This window comes from Bos taurus, chromosome 4, assembly GCF_002263795.3.
Source record: "Bos taurus isolate L1 Dominette 01449 registration number 42190680 breed Hereford chromosome 4, ARS-UCD2.0, whole genome shotgun sequence".
Lineage (NCBI taxonomy): Eukaryota > Metazoa > Chordata > Mammalia > Artiodactyla > Bovidae > Bos > Bos taurus.
In genome coordinates, this window is record NC_037331.1 from 116,885,135 (window position 1) to 116,900,128 (window position 14,994).

The window sequence follows — 14,994 nt, forward strand, 5'->3', positions numbered from 1 at the left end:
GCAGGAGGCATGTTTGTGCAGAACGCAGGCTGGAGCACAGTGGGGCAGAGCCCTCCGACCGCGGGGGTCAGAGGGACAGACAGAGGGAGGAATCAGCTTCCAGGGGCATCTGGACCCCTGAGCATCTCTGCCAGGCTGGCGGGGGCCAGCAGGGGCCCCACCCCGCCCACTGAGATGGCGCGGCATGGGGAAGGCTGGAAGGTGAGAGCACTGCCGCTCCAGGGTGTCAGCCCGCCGCCCCCAGACGTGCTCTGGAGGCCAGAGTCTCTCCCTGCTCACACGGGGCCTCTGCAGACCCCAAGGTGGAGCTGAGCGCTGCGCCTGCTCCCTCGAGACGGACGCCCTGCCCTGCACTGCAGCTGAGAGCGTCCGGGAGGCGAGACGCGCTCCCAGAGCCCGCACCACGCTCCCCCGTCTGGAGGCTCCACTGCTGCCCCGGAAAGGGCCAGCACGTGGAACTGCTGGTAGGTAGTGGACCTAGTCGTGGTGCAGTGGTAAGGTGTCTGCCTGCCAGTGCAGAAGACGCGAGAGACACGCGTCCAGTCCCCAGGTGGGGAAGATCCCCTGGAGAAGGAAATGACAGCCCACTCCAGTTTTCTTGCCTGAAGAATGCCACGATCGGAGGAGGCTGGCGGGCTACAGTCCATGGGGTCGCAGAGTCGGACACAACTGAGCAACTGAGCACACGTAGCAGCAAGATCATAAAAATATTTGATATCTGAAAACACTGTTTTCCCCAGAAGCCTCCCCAGCACTTTACAGGTGAGGGTTGTGACCGTGACGCGTGGTTCCAGCTCAGGAAGTGACCCTCCAGGTAAAGCCGCTGCAGGGCCGGCCACCAGAGATCGGAGGCTGCCTGTGGATGTGCACACAGGGCTGCGAGCAAAAGTCCGAGATAGTTTATGAACTGGAGTGGAGCCAAGGCCCCTTGGGGTGGACACCATGGTCTCCGCAGACCACATCCGGCTATGCGGCAGAACCCCACTGGGACCGGGTGGGCCCTTTCACCAGACGGTCCTCGAGCCCCGTCAGTGTATCAGGGATTGGGATCACGAGGAGAGAATTCAGAAACTTGGAGAGGTGTCTTCAGTGGTTCCATTGTGTGGGCGTGGCCACCATGCTTTGCAGGTTGACCAAGGCTGTGTGTGTGTGTGTGTGTGTGTGTGAGACCTGAAGTCCGCCAGGCTGCCTATGGCACCTGCATCATGTTTTAAACAAGCCCAGGTGTTAAGTGTTGCGTCTCCTAGGGCTGGAAACCGGGATCGGGTGCGGGCTAACGCCTGCCGCAGAGGGTCCCACCTGCTCTTCCCGCTCCCGCGGAGGCTGGCAACCTTCAGCTTGTAGATCCATCCCTGTGATCCTGTGTCTTCATGGGCTGTGTCCTCCCGAGGTGTCTGTGCCCCTTCTCCTCTTAGAAGGACGCCACTCTAGTGTGGCCTCATCTTGACCTACTCATTACATCAGCAGTGGCCCTATTGACAGCTGTGGTCCCACACGGAGGTTTGCGGGGTTAGAAATCCAACGTATTTTGCAGAATTCGACCCATAACAAATGCATGAATAAACCACACCAGTTCCCTTGCCCTTCACCCGACCCTCCCACCAGCCCTGCTTCGCAGAGGCAGCCACCCTCGACCCCTCACCGCCTTCATCAAGCGTTTGCTTCCACCTTTCTGAACACGGCTGTCATCACGTCACGATTGCTCATCACTTGACTTCCGATCATTACAGGTGAGGAGTAGCTGTTCAGTACCATCATTCTCCCAGGAGTGTAACCATCAGCTGCCTGGTTAGATCAGCCATCGGAGGTGCAGGATCACTGCGTAAATGGTGCTGACTGCAGACCCCGTGGGCTCTCATGCCCTACTTTCTGCCGCATCATTTAATTTTTCCTGGACTGTAGCTTTGTCTTTCACTTGGATACCTTCACCATCTCCTGGAGTTCACCCAAACTCATGTCCATTGAGTCAGTGATGCCATTCAGCTATCTCATCCTCTGTCGTCCCCTTCTCCTCCTGCCTTCCATCTTTCCTGGCATCAGGGTCTTTTCCAATGAGTCGGCTCTTCGCATCAGGTGGCCAAAGTACTGGAGCTTCAGCATCTGTCCTTCCAGTGAATGTTCAAGGTTGATTTCCTTTAGGATTGACTGGTTTCAAGGGTCTTCTCCAGCACCACAGTTTGAAAGCATCAGTTCACCACACCTGCTAATAGCGTCCATTCCCACATTCTTCTCTCAAGCTGCAGCCCCTTCTCCTGCTCCACCTGGACCAGGTGTCTGCAGGGTCACCCTGGTTGCCCTGTCACACCCTCCCCAGGTCATGTGCTTTGCACGCACCCTGGGTCTCGTGCCAAAGAATGACGGATATATATCCCCCTTTTTATTTACTTTGTCCTTCGTGAATCTAGAAAACATTACAAAATGTCTTTATTCTATTCCCACATTTGAGGTTATTGCTTATCTAGATGTAAAATCTGCAGACAGTAGTCTCTGTCTAGAAGGCCCTGGAATCGTCCACCCTCTGGGGTTGCTAGTGAGAAGCATCTGCTGATCTTCCTGTTTTAATCCTTGTAGACGGCCCATTGCTCCCTTCCGGGAGAAAGACCTCTTCGCTCTTGGCATGCTGAGACGTCCACTCTTGGTGTGGGACTTTTCAGCCTGGAGATTAATTGTTCTTTGTCCTCGTCCTCAGAAAGTTTTCACCGCAGTGTGCCACTGACTTCTCCTTTCTCTGTTGTTTCTTTCTGGAGCTTCTATTGTGCTGGTTTTGGTGCTTCTGGGTTTATTCTCAACATCCCTTTATCTCCTACTTTCCAGCCTTTCTGTTAATGTTCATTGGCAGGCATGACACTTCAAAATCCGTAACCTTCTCTCTTCACCCAAGAGCAAAGTCTTCTTGTCTTATCGGTTCAGTATTTCTTCTCTTTCTAGATATGTTAGTGATGGTTTTCCTCTGTTTACTGTGTTATCTCTGTTCCCTCTGGATTCCTGAATTTTTCTGGGGATTTTTTTGGAGGGAGGGGTTTTCAATACAATGTAAATGCTGTACAGATAGTTGTCAGAGTGTGGCAAATTCAAGTTTTGCTTTTTGGAACTCTCTGGGTTTCTTCCTTAATATTTTCAATAAGCATTTGGTTGAATCTGTGCATGTGAAACCCATGAACGCAGAGGGCTGACTGTACCAAGGGCACAGAAGTTGCCTGAATTTGTATCATGGCAAGAAGTCAGAGCAGTTGCTGCTCCACCCTGGGCCGGCCCGCCCAGCCCCAGGAACTGGGGTCCGTGGGCTTCCGACATCACCGTAGAAGCGCTGCTCTAACCATGAAGGGCTGGCCGGGTCCAGGGCTTGGGACCCTTGGAGAGCCGACTGGAGAAGGACCGCGCACTCTTGGGGCCCAGGCTCGGGAGTTTGAGTCCCCCAGACTGAGAAGGGCGGTCAGAAGTGACAGGGCGGCTCCAGCCAGCAGACAAGAAAATAACCACTGGGCGATACCCGGAAAGGGGTGATGGGAAGCAGGGGAGGGAGGCCTCGAAGTGGCGGCAAGTGGACAGAAGCAGCAGATAGACTCCTGGCGGGACTCCTGTTGCTGAACGAGGGTCCAGAAACCAGGACGATTCCAGCCACTTCGTGGGGGAAATGAGGGGCCCTGAGGGACCACAGTGAGAGGACGAGGAAGGACCCAGGCAGAAACCCCGGGTGCCGAGCTGGGCACGTCCAGACGGAGCCCTGCCGGGAAGCTCAAGGCGGGAAGATGCTGTCCCCAACAGGCCCATGACGGACCCGCCCAGGAGCTGGGGGCCAGGGCGCCCAGTCACAGCCAAGTCACCCCTGCAGACCTCAGAGCTCCGTCCCCGAGCCTGAGGCTCGCGTGGTCCAAGTGAGGGGTGACCATGGTGGAGACGGGACCCAGCCGGGCCCACGAGTCTCCAGCATGGCCTGTGCTGCTGTGAGTCCCTGGTTCTCAACCTGCGAGCTCTGCATGCCCGGCCGCCTCACGGTGACGCACGGGAGCCTCGAGTGCTTCACGTGGGCGTCCAGTGCACTGCGTAAGCACGGCCAACAGTTAGAGTCTCAGTACTTCCTCTAAGAGGGGGCTTTCATCTTTGAAAAGGGCGGGAAAGCCCGGCTCCAGCCCCCGGGTTGGGTTCCAGGCAGCACTGACCCCTCCCTCTCTGCCTGGCCTTGCAGGGTGATGCTGAAGGAGCCGTACATCGACAAGACGCGCGTGGCCGTGTTTGGGAAGGTGAGCTGCCTGCTGGGGTCCACACCCCTTGCTCGGACCCCCACCCGCCCCATCACCCGACCGAACCCTGATGTGTAGGGTGTGTCTCTGGTCCTGCCACGGGCAAGCGGTTCTTGTTTAAAAAGAGTTTGGATGTTCAGCCCGGCGCAGGGATGGGGGGTGGGGGGTCTTCATCTGAGCAGACTCAGGAGCTTCTCACATCATCTGGAAGGGAAGGCAGTAAGAAGCAGATCCCTGGGGCGTGCTCCGTGAGGCTCCTGACTGCTTTCAGGACCAGCCTGCTGGGTTCTCAGGGTGGTGCCCCGGAACACGGGGAGGCGGGGGTCTCTCTTTCTGTGTCTTGATGAGCAGTACTGGCTTCCCTAGCGGCCCGTCTGGTAAAGAATCCGCCTGCAACGCGCAGCACTGAATCTGTGTGTGCGCTCAGTCATGTCCGACTCTTTGCGACCCCGTGGACTGTAGCCCACCAGGCCCCTCTGTCCATGGGATTCTCCGGCAAGAACACTGGAGTGGGTTGCCACGCCCTCCTCCAGGGGATTTTCTCGACCCAGGGACCAAACCAGGTCTCTTGCGTCTCCTGCGTTAGTAGGCAGCTTCTTCACCACTGCTGCCCCCTGGGAAGCCCTTATGTGCAGGGGCCATGCTCATTTTGGAAGGGCTTCCCTGGTGGCTCAGACGGTAAAGAGTCTGTCTGCAGTGTGGGAGATCCGGCTTTGATCCCTGGGTCGGGAAGATCCCCTGGAGAAGGAAATTGGCACCCCACTCCAGTGTCCTTGCCTGGCAGAGTCCATGGACGGAGGAGCGTGGCGGGCTACAGTCCCTGGGGTCGCAGAGGGTCAGACACGCCTGAGCGACGTCACTTTCGCTTTTCCTCTTTCATGCTCATTGACTAGGTTCCCTTACATGGAAGGGAGTGGGTGGGGCGACTCACACCCTGAGCTGTCAAACCAGAGAAGCTTCCACGGGTGCCCCACATCTGCGGGCCGGAGCTGGGTGTGGGGCCCATGACTGGGCCTCAGGTCCCCAGAGGACCACCTCCTGTCACCGTGGTGCCCTCCCTGCCATGGTTAAGCTGCCTGGACCGTGGGCTCTTGGGTTCATGGCAGGAGCACAGAGGGACAGGCAGAACCGTCATCCCGCTGAGAGAACAGCCCCGCAGGGGCCTGGGGTGGCCTCACGGCAGGTGGGGGTTTGAACAGGTAACCAGAGGGCAACCTCTTGGGTCATCACCTCTGAGCTCAGCACTGCCCGGGAGCCTCACACATCAGAGACGCAACACCGCCCCGTGGAGGGTCCCAGAATGCTGTGTGCACCCTAGGAGGTGCGGTGATAAAGGGCCCGCCTCAGGGCCGGACCCCAGTCTGGACAGAGTCCTCAGGTCAGTCCGTCCTAGTGGAAGCCCGCTCCCAGCCTGTGAGGCTCCGAGGAGACTGAATTAACCACAGCAGACCTTGCCGTGATGGCCCTACCAACCGCTCCCACGGAGACGTTCCTGCCCAGCAGACTGGCCTCAGCTCAAGGCCAGGCTCTGGGCTGGGCTCAGCCTCTGTCCAGCCTGGGAATCTCCCCCCAGCATGCCCCCCGCTGCCGGAAGCCTGGCCTGCATCCCCGGCCCCTCCCCATGGCGGGCACCTGGACTCAGCCCCGGCCCCTTGCACCTTCCTCGGCCGCTGTGCCCAGTGGGTCCCTGGCCTCTCTGAATAGTGCCTCAGACAGAGGCTCATGGACTCAGTGACTGCGTCTCTTCAGAGGAACAAGCCATTGATCCCTGTAGCTGGTGGGCGTGCTCCTCTCTTTCTTCCTTTTTTGTATAATTTTTTTTTAATTGGGCTGCATCAGGTCTCAGTTGCAGCGTGTGGGACCTTCTGTCGTGGCCCAGGGACTCCAGGTACAGCTCTAGGGCTGGGGAATTGCAGTTTGGGCTTTAGCTGCTCCAAGGCACGTGGGATCTTAGTTACCCACTAAAGGTTGCAGATGGAACCCGTGACCCCTGCATTTGCAAGGCGAATTCGTACCTGCTGGCGCACTAGGGAAGTCCCCTGATTCCCTTCTCGGGCCCACCTATGTGAGTCTGGGCCCCGCCCAGGCTCCATGTCCCCCTCGTCATGAAGCCCAGGAGCTCCCGGAGACGGGGCGGGCCCGGCGGAGCTGCAGGTATCCAGCCCGGCTGCGTCCTGCAGCTCTCCCCCAAGGACAGCGTGGTGTTGGGGCCCAGAACACGCTCGCTGAGATCCTAGAAGGCCCTGAGTCCTCTGGGAAAGCTGTGTTCCACACTTTTTTTTTTCGCAAAAGACTTTGTTTAAAGCAGTTTCCGGTCCACAGCAAGCTTGAGCGGTTCCCTCGCAAGCTGCAGAGCTCCTCCGCCATCACCATCGCCGCCATTTGGAGCCGTTCTTTTTACACTGGGTGAGCCTGCACTGACGGACCGCGATCACCCAGAGCCCGCAGTTCACACAGGGCTCACTCCCGGGCCGCACCTTCTGCAGGCTTGGACACACGTACGGTGGCACGTATCCATGACCATAGGGCCGCCCAGGTAGCCTCACTGCCCTCAGGGTCCCTGTGCTCCACCTGTTCATGCCTCTCCCCTTCCCTAATACCTGCTCCTTGGAAGAGAAGCTGTGACAAAGCTGTACTGTGTACTGCGCTCAGTCACTCAGTCGTGTCCGACGCTTTGCAGCCCCATGGACTGCAGCCCATTGGGCTCCCCTGTCCATGGGATTTCCCAGGCAAGAGTACTGGAGTGGGGTGCCATTGCCCTCTCCAGTGTATTAAAAAGCAGAGACATCACTTTGCCAACAAAAGTCTGTCTAGTCAAAGCTATGGTTTTTCCAGTCGTCATGTACAGATGTGAGAGTTGGACCATAAAGAAGGCTGAGCACAGAAGCATTGATGCTTTTGAACTGTGGTGTCGGAGAAGACTCTTGAGAGTCTCCTGGACTGCAAGGAGATCCAACCAGTCCATCCTAAAGGAAATCAGTTCTGAGTGTTCATTGGAAGGCCTGATGTTGAAACCAGTGCTTTGGCCCCCAGATGGGAAGAGCTGACTCATTGGAAAAGACCCTGATGTTGGGAAAGATTGAGGGCAGGAGGAGGAGGTAGCAGAGGATGAGATGGTTGGATGGCATCACCGACTCAATGGACATGAGTTTGAGCAAGGTTCAGGAGATGGTGAAGGACAGGGAAGCCTGGCATGCTGCAGTCCATGGGGTCGCAAACAGTCAGACACGATTGAGCAACTGGACAGCGGCTCGCTTTCTCCAGCTCGTCAGAGTGCTGGAATCGTACAGTGTGGGCCCTTGTCAGATTGCCTTCTCTTCACTTGGCGATATGCATTCAACGTTCCTCCATGTCTCTTTTTAGCTTCACAGGTCATTTCTTTCTAGTACCAAACAATCACTGTCTGAGTGCGCCATGCTTTATCTGCTCACCTACTGAAGGGCATCTTGGTGGCTTCCAAGTTGCTGTGGCAGTGACAAATAAAACGTCATCCCTGTGCAGGTTTTTGTGGACATCTAAGTTTTCAGCTTCTTAAATACCAAGGAGTGTACGGTCATATGATAAGGGAATGCTCAGTTTTGAAGGAATCCACCACGCTGTCTTCCACAGAGTCTGTAACACTCAGCATCCCCACCAGCAGCAAGTGGGTTCCCAGCAGAGTTCCAGTGCTGCGCGTGTTCACCAGCCTCTGGTGTGGTCAGTCAACGTTTAAAAAAAAAAAAAGCTGAAAAATGACCTGTAAGACTTGGCGATTTCATTGACCATGAATATTATTTGCAAGAAACCGAAAAGACTCTTATGTCGTTAAGAGAAAGATAGTCCTGTTTTACTGAAGGAGTGTTGTTATAACACACTTAAACTTACATCAAAACCCGTTAATTCTACAGTGAGCTTGGCATAGATGTCACGCCACCCTCCCGCCCAGCACACACCCCTGCACACACATCCACACCCTTAACACCTGCCCCCCTTTGCTCATCAAAGCATCCCCTGTGTGCCCCCTTCCCTCTGGGCCTTCTGAGAAACAGGAAGACCTCTGGGCCAAGCCACACCCACGGCAGGCCAGGTGTCATGCTTACTCTCCCCGGGAGGCTCACACTGCGGTCTTCCATCTCAACCCCAGAGCGAGGGCCACACAGGATACGGAGGACTGGCCACGTACAGGACACGTGTGGACATCTGTCGCAGAGCATCATGGCGGCCTGTGCCCGAGCCCTCTGATGTTGACTCCTCGTGGGCCCTTCCTCAGAAGCACAGAAAATGGGAATTTCCCTGGCGGTCCAGTGGCTAAGACTCCACACTCCCAGTGCAGGGGGCCTGGGTTTGATCTGTTGCCAGGGCACTAGATCCCGCAGGTCACAGCTAAGACCTGGTACAGCCGAAAGAAAAATCAGAGAAAATAGGTTGACTCTGTCTGTAGACAGGGAAGGCAGCAAGCAATGGTATGCTGGAGGCGCCGGACTGAACGGACGTGGCAGTCATGCACACTCACAAGGGTTCTCTAGCGCACGGTCACACTCCACGTGACCATCAGATTCCGCCTTCATGGCGCGTGAACACGAGGCCCCGGAAGGGTGCTCACCTCACGGTGCGTTTAGTTGGGAGAGGTGTTTGCTTTCCCTCTTTTTATGTCCCTTGGAGATGTTTAATGTCGACTTTTTTTAATATAAACTTGTTTATTTTAATTGGAGGCTAATTACTTTACAATATTGTATTGGCTTTGCCATACATCCACATGACATGAATCCACCACGGGGGTAAGAAAGGGCCCCGTGGCAGCGCTGCTGAGCCCCGCCCTGTCTGGCCCCGCCCCCTGTCTGGCCCCGCCCCCAGGACTACGGCGGATACCTGAGCACCTACCTCCTCCCGGCCAAGGGCGACGGCCAGGCTCCAGTCTTCAGCTGCGGCTCCGCGCTCTCCCCCATCACGGATTTCAAGCTCTATGGTGAGGGTCCTGACAAGGCGGGCACACGCCCTCCCCGCGCCGCCCCCCAGGGCCCCGTCTGATACCCCTTGGGGAGGTGTGGGCAGCGGTGAGGCCTGGCAGACAGCCTGGGTTGGGAGTGCAGGGGGTGGGGGGGTGGGATTTCCAAGCTGCTTATTCTGAAAGGGGTTGACCCACCCGCGTCCCTGAACCGTCCTCCCCGACGTAAGACCAGGAGCTGAAGCCCGACCAGCGGTCCACCTGCAGCGTGGGCATCGTGGGAGCCGAGGGAAGGGGGCTCCCTGCACGCCACCCCCAGCACCAGCTTGTGCCCTGGGGTCGGCTAGCCGGGCCCGAGCCATGTCTCTCTCAGCCCGGAGGGTGTTCACGGCGGAGGGTCCCGGGGGCCCGCCCCTCCCTGCTCCCCGTACCTGCGGCCCCCCTCCACCGTCCAACCCCAGGTGTGGGGGCCGGTCCCCGCCTGCCTGGACCTGGCTCTCCGGTCACTGATCCGGGCCCGAGGCTCCCGGCGTCCCCACCCTTTGGTCACCCAGCCTCTTTTCCCCGAACGCAAATGGTTCTGTGACATCACCACTGGTTTAAGTGTGGGACAGGCTTTCTCTGCGGGCTCTGAGAGCCGGCACTCGGGTCAGGGCCGCAGGGAGGCTCGGCCACCAGCCCCAGCTGCACACAGGGACACAGCAGCAGGGGCGGGGGGCCCGGAGGCTCACGGCTGACGCGTTCATCTTTGGGAAGTGATTCGTGCACATTTCAGCTGAAAACCATACAGGAACTCGCCTAAGTCCAGATTTTAATAGCCTAGAATGATCGCCCCGTGGAATACATGCGACATACTCTGTGTTTTCAAATTCAGCGAGGCTTTCTGGGGCTTTACTCCAGCTATTTCACAGTCCGAGGGGCCGAGGCCAAGGGCTAACGCTCCCCTCTGCTTCCGTCCAGCGTCCGCATTTTCCGAGAGGTACCTGGGCCTCCATGGACTTGACAACCGAGCGTACGAGGTATGTCTGGGCGCGGCCGCTGCTTGGGACGGTCCCCTGTTAGCCCCCTGCCGGCCCACGTCCCAGCACAGCTCGCTCTGAGGAAGGCCCCGGCCCCAGCCCTGAGGACATGGGTGACAGAGCCCTCTCCCAGATGCATCTGGTTGTCCGTCTGTAGCCGGAGGGCAGAGGAGGAAGCGGGGAAGGTTTGGGTGGGGGAGTCTGTCTTGGGGTCCATAGGCTGGCGTATGCATGGGCTCTGCCCCCAAGGCTGCTTCTGCTCCGGGAGAGAGTGAGCCCTGGATGAGAGGGAGCGGGCAGGACGCGCCTCTGACCCCCCAGGTCCCCGCGCAGCAGCTGAGAGCAGAGGTCACCCAGGCCTCTCCTCACCTGGGGCCCCGGAGGCCGCTGAGGCTTCAGGGCTGAAAGCCACACACGGACATCGTTCCAGCCAGCGTGTCATTCCTGGTGGGATGGCGGCCCCAGGCTTCCTGCAGGGGAAGGGGACCCTGTCTCCTGCCCCCCTTACCCCCCACCCCTCATCTCCTGCCCCGTCCTCTTCTTGAACGGGCGAGGCCACCAGGGCAGGGAGAGAGCACCTGCTGCACTGCCCGGCCAGGCCTCATGCTGACCCCCTCCCCACATGCAGATGGCCAAGGTGGCGCACCGGGTGTCCGCACTGGAAGGGCAGCAGTTCCTGGTCATCCACGCAACCGCAGACGGTGAGCGCCTGACCCTGGGGGCTGCGGGGAACGTTGCCTTCCGCACTGCCACGGGCTCTGACAGACCCTGTCCTCTTCCTTTCAACAGAAAAAATCCATTTCCAGCACACGGCAGAGCTCATCACACAGCTCATTAAGGGAAAGGCTAATTACAGCTTACAGGTACGGGGCTGGCCTGAGACACCCCCTGCCCCCCGACGGAGGAGAGCCACACACCCAGTCTTCCCACTCTGCAGGGACACGCTGCTGGGCCCGGTCCTGGGAGGCGGTTGGGGACACATCGGGTGGGATGAGCAGGGCTTGAGGGGGCGATGGTTGGATGGCATCGCTGACTCAGGGGCTGTTAGTTTGAGCAAGCTTTGAAGATAGTGAAGGGCAGGGAAACCTGGCGTGCTGCAGTCCATGGGGTTGCAGAGCCGGACGCGACCGAGTGACTGAACAACAGCAACAGATGGCAGCTCGGTTCTGTTCTGGGGCTGAATTCGGACCCCTTTAGAACACCCCTTACCCCCGCCCCACACCCCCAGAGGAGTGCTTCCCCGCAGGACAGAGTCCTGCCTAGTTCACATGTCATCTGAGCTCCGTTGAGAGCGCTCAGGTCACACTACAAGGCCAAGTGCATCGTATGCATGTCGCAGCCCCAGCGGCAGAGCTCTGAGTGCCGGAGTGGACCACGCCGCAGATACAGGCGGGGCCCAGCCTAGGCCCCCTGGATACTGCTGCAGGCACAGAGCAGCTGAGATGCTCAAGCCTGTAATGGTGACAAGGCCAGCTGAGGGCTCCGGGGCCCAGGACCCAGCAGGGGGAGATGTGCCTCCTGCTCTGTACCCTCAGAGCTGTTTGAGGCTTAAGGCACAGGCACTAGCTCAAGGACCGCCTTCCTAAATACTGAGACCAAGGTGGGTGTCAAAAGGCACCAGACACAAGAGAAGGACGGGGTGCACGTGCAAGAGGCAGCCCGGATTCCTGGCAAGACCGCAGGCTTTGGGGCCAGTGAGACTTGGCGCTCTCTCTTTGCTGGGACCGGGCCCTTCGTGTGGAGGCCAGGTGGTGCCCGGGGTCATCACACTTGGGGACGGGATGATCAGCTGCCATCTTTTCAGCCCCGTGGTGTCCTAGGGCGCCTGCCATGCCAGACACCTGGGGTCCATCCCTGGGTCGGGAAGGTCCTCTGGAGAAGGAAATGGCAACCCACTCCAGTATTCTTGTCTGGGGAAATCCCATAGACAGAGGAGCCTTGTGGGCTACAGTCCACAGGGTCACAATGCGTCAGACACGACTGAACACAACGTTTTGTGTCCCAGGCCTTGTTCTGAGCCTTTCAGGGAAATTTTATGTCTTTTAATCCTCACCAAGCTTAATGAGTTATATTTGATGATGATGCTCGTCTCCATTGGACACCTCTGGACACTGAGGTCCAGGAAAGCCCCTGCACTTGGCGAGCCGGGAGCTTCCTGCACTCACTGGGGTCGCAGAGACGCGGTTCCCCCCAGTTCTCTGGGAGTCCTGACCCCCGCAGGCCCGGCCACGGCCTCTGTAGTCCCTGAGCCTGGATCCGTGTTGCGGATCCGAACAAGCAGAGCCAGATGTGCAGAGTCTACTAAACAGGGTGTCGTCCGATTCCTTCCCTGATACTCTGAGGACACCCTGTGCCGTCGGAGCTAAGGGTCCGGCCGCGTGGGCGGCCGGGGGTCCCCGCGTCTCCCGGGCGCCCGGCCCACACGGGGGCGGTGGCCACGTGGCTGAGTCCTCTGCCCCTTTCAGATCTACCCGGACGAGAGCCACTACTTCAGCAGCGCCGCCCTCCAGCAGCACCTGCACCGCTCCATCCTGGGCTTCTTTGTGGAGTGCTTCAGGATCCAGGACAAGCTCCCCGCAGTCACAGCGAGAGAGGACGAGGAGGAGGACTGAGCCCCACGACGCACCGCCTGGCCCCTCCTGGGACAGGGCACGCTGCCCCGGGCACCCCGCGGCCTGTCCCACAGAGGTGGGGCGCCTCCTTCATCGCATGTGTGTCTCGGGTCTGAAGGCATTTCTGCTCCAGAAACAAGCTCCTTGCCAAGTGGAGGTGTGTCGCCACTCATGAGGGGCTTCCTCGGAGCCTGGAACCACCACCTCCTCCCCTCCACAGCGTGACCGGGGCCTCCCCATGACCCTCCCCAAGGAACAAAGCGGAGCCTGGATGGCAGAGCAGAAGCTGGCCCTGGAACTGGAGCTGGCGAGCGGCAGCGTGGGACCCGGCCTCCCCCTGAGTCCCACGCCCACCCGGGAGCATCACCCCCTCGTGACGGTCACCGCGCCATGGACCTACCAGAGCACAATTATTTTCACAGTACCTGTCCCCAGATTGGCCTGCTCCCGTCTGTAATTAGGAGATTCCGCATTTTAAGGGGCTGTACAAAGTGTCACTGTAGCTGATGCTAATGGTTAACCTTCTGGAATTTGTTTGTATTTTTCTATGGTTTTTACCTGACACTGTCTCTGGTCACGGGGTTGTTTTGCTGTGTGCTTTTTTTTTTTTTTGCTTTGCTTTGTTTTGCTTGGTTTCGTTCAGTCAGTATGTAGGCTTTGCACTTGTTTGGATTAAAAAAAACCAGATCAGAAGTAACGCTTTCTCCTCAAGGTCGTCTCTAGACTTGTGGGGACATTTCAAAAATACTGCAAACGACATCCAGCACTGTTCACTAAAGGGTCGTGAATAAAAACCCGCCCCCCACCAAGTGCGTCAGGGTCCGGCTCAGATTCGCGCCGTCCGTTTCCACGCGTCCTGAAGCCCGTCCTTTTCCTCCTGGGTAGGTCGTCTTTTCAGATGACATTTGGTTAAAGAACATGAAAAGACCAAGCGTTGGCTCCACCTCCAGGCCCGTCACGTGTGCTCGGGTGAGGGAAGCGGGGGCCCGTGCCAGCATCGCCCCCGCCCCACCCCCTGCACGCAAGCAGCCTCGGCGACGTTCCAGCCTGGCCTCGTGAGGCGTCCTCTGCTCAGAGGCACAGCCAGCGTCCGTGTGTATCTCACTCCGTTGTATATAGAGACAGGACTGCGGTCAGCCATCGCCGCTGCCCCCGCCCTCCGCCAAGCCCTCGTCATGTTTCGCCTGCATGCCCGCAGCCTGGCCAAGCTGCTGTCTCTACGAGTGCCGGTTGGAAACGCACCGAAGACCGTCATCGCCTCTGGAGCTGGTTGACAGCCTGAACGTCAGTCCCGATGTCTCCGGGTCCCCCTCCCGCCGGGGAGCAGGAGGTCCCTGACATCCTCGTCTGCAGAGAAGACAGGTCCGCGTCACTCTTTGGTGTTCGGAGGTTTGCGTTTCATCTCCACGAGCTTTGAATGTCAGTTGCAGTTGGTCCGGCTGGAAGATCGTCATGGGATTGTTTCAGGTGATACATCAGCGTTTGGGAAAAGGATGAAGGTGCCGCCCGCAGGACCACTCCGAGTGCCAGCTGGCCATGCTTTTTGTCTTGTCAGGGCCTGACCGACTGCACAGCCAGCTCAGTCTGAAAGGGGAGGCCGGCCCTGGCCATGAGATCTGGCAGGAGGGAGTGAAGTGTGGCATGGTAGTGTGTTCATCCATGGAATAAAACATTATTTTACCACTCGAGAGCTCTTTTCTTGCTTATCCTCCACCCCCTTCACCCCAAAAAGCATGCCGACGTTTAAGAAGTCTTCGCGGTCCTCGCTGGGCCCTGACCAGGTCTGATGTGTCCTCAGGGGTCTGCGTGCAGCTCCTAAAACCTGCGTCCACAGTAGCAATAGCCCTGATGGTAGTAAGGGCGGGACCGGTCAAGTCCAGGGATCACCCAGGGACGTGAATCTGAGTTTCATGTCTGAAGTTTCAAGGGGAAGACGCAGAGCCCCTGCCCAGCACTAGCAGTAAAACTGGCTCTCCGTTGAGGCCCCTGCGTTGCTCACTAGAAGGCGTCAGCAAACCCACATCTGCTAGAGACTCATTCACTTTGTCGTTTTTAAGTCAGTAAGTCTGATGTAGCCCAGCCTGGAAGCAGAGAGCTTGATTAACTGAACTGTCCAAACCATCGAGCCCCCGCTGCCCCAGAGAAACCGGCCACCGGTCTGGTCATCCCCGCTGGATGCTGGCACCCCTCCCAACCAA

The 14,994-nt window shown here is 58.2% G+C and overlaps 1 protein-coding gene across 5 annotated transcripts in view; it reads left to right on the forward strand.

Annotated features, from left to right (window-relative positions):
* DPP6 (dipeptidyl peptidase like 6) overlaps positions 1 to 14,484 on the forward strand; it is a 1,065,758-nt gene extending 1,051,274 nt beyond the window's left edge. For 4 of the 5 annotated variants that reach the window (XM_024990441.2, XM_024990444.2, XM_059885393.1 and 1 more), the window contains 6 exons: positions 4,187 to 4,241; positions 9,075 to 9,186; positions 10,126 to 10,184; positions 10,813 to 10,885; positions 10,974 to 11,047; positions 12,650 to 14,484. In XM_024990441.2, the coding sequence (XP_024846209.1) occupies positions 4,187 to 4,241; positions 9,075 to 9,186; positions 10,126 to 10,184; positions 10,813 to 10,885; positions 10,974 to 11,047; positions 12,650 to 12,796 (520 nt within the window). In that variant the 3' untranslated portion in view covers positions 12,797 to 14,484. 5 annotated transcript variants of the gene reach the window in all.
* Positions 14,485 to 14,994: the final 510 nt, after the last annotated feature.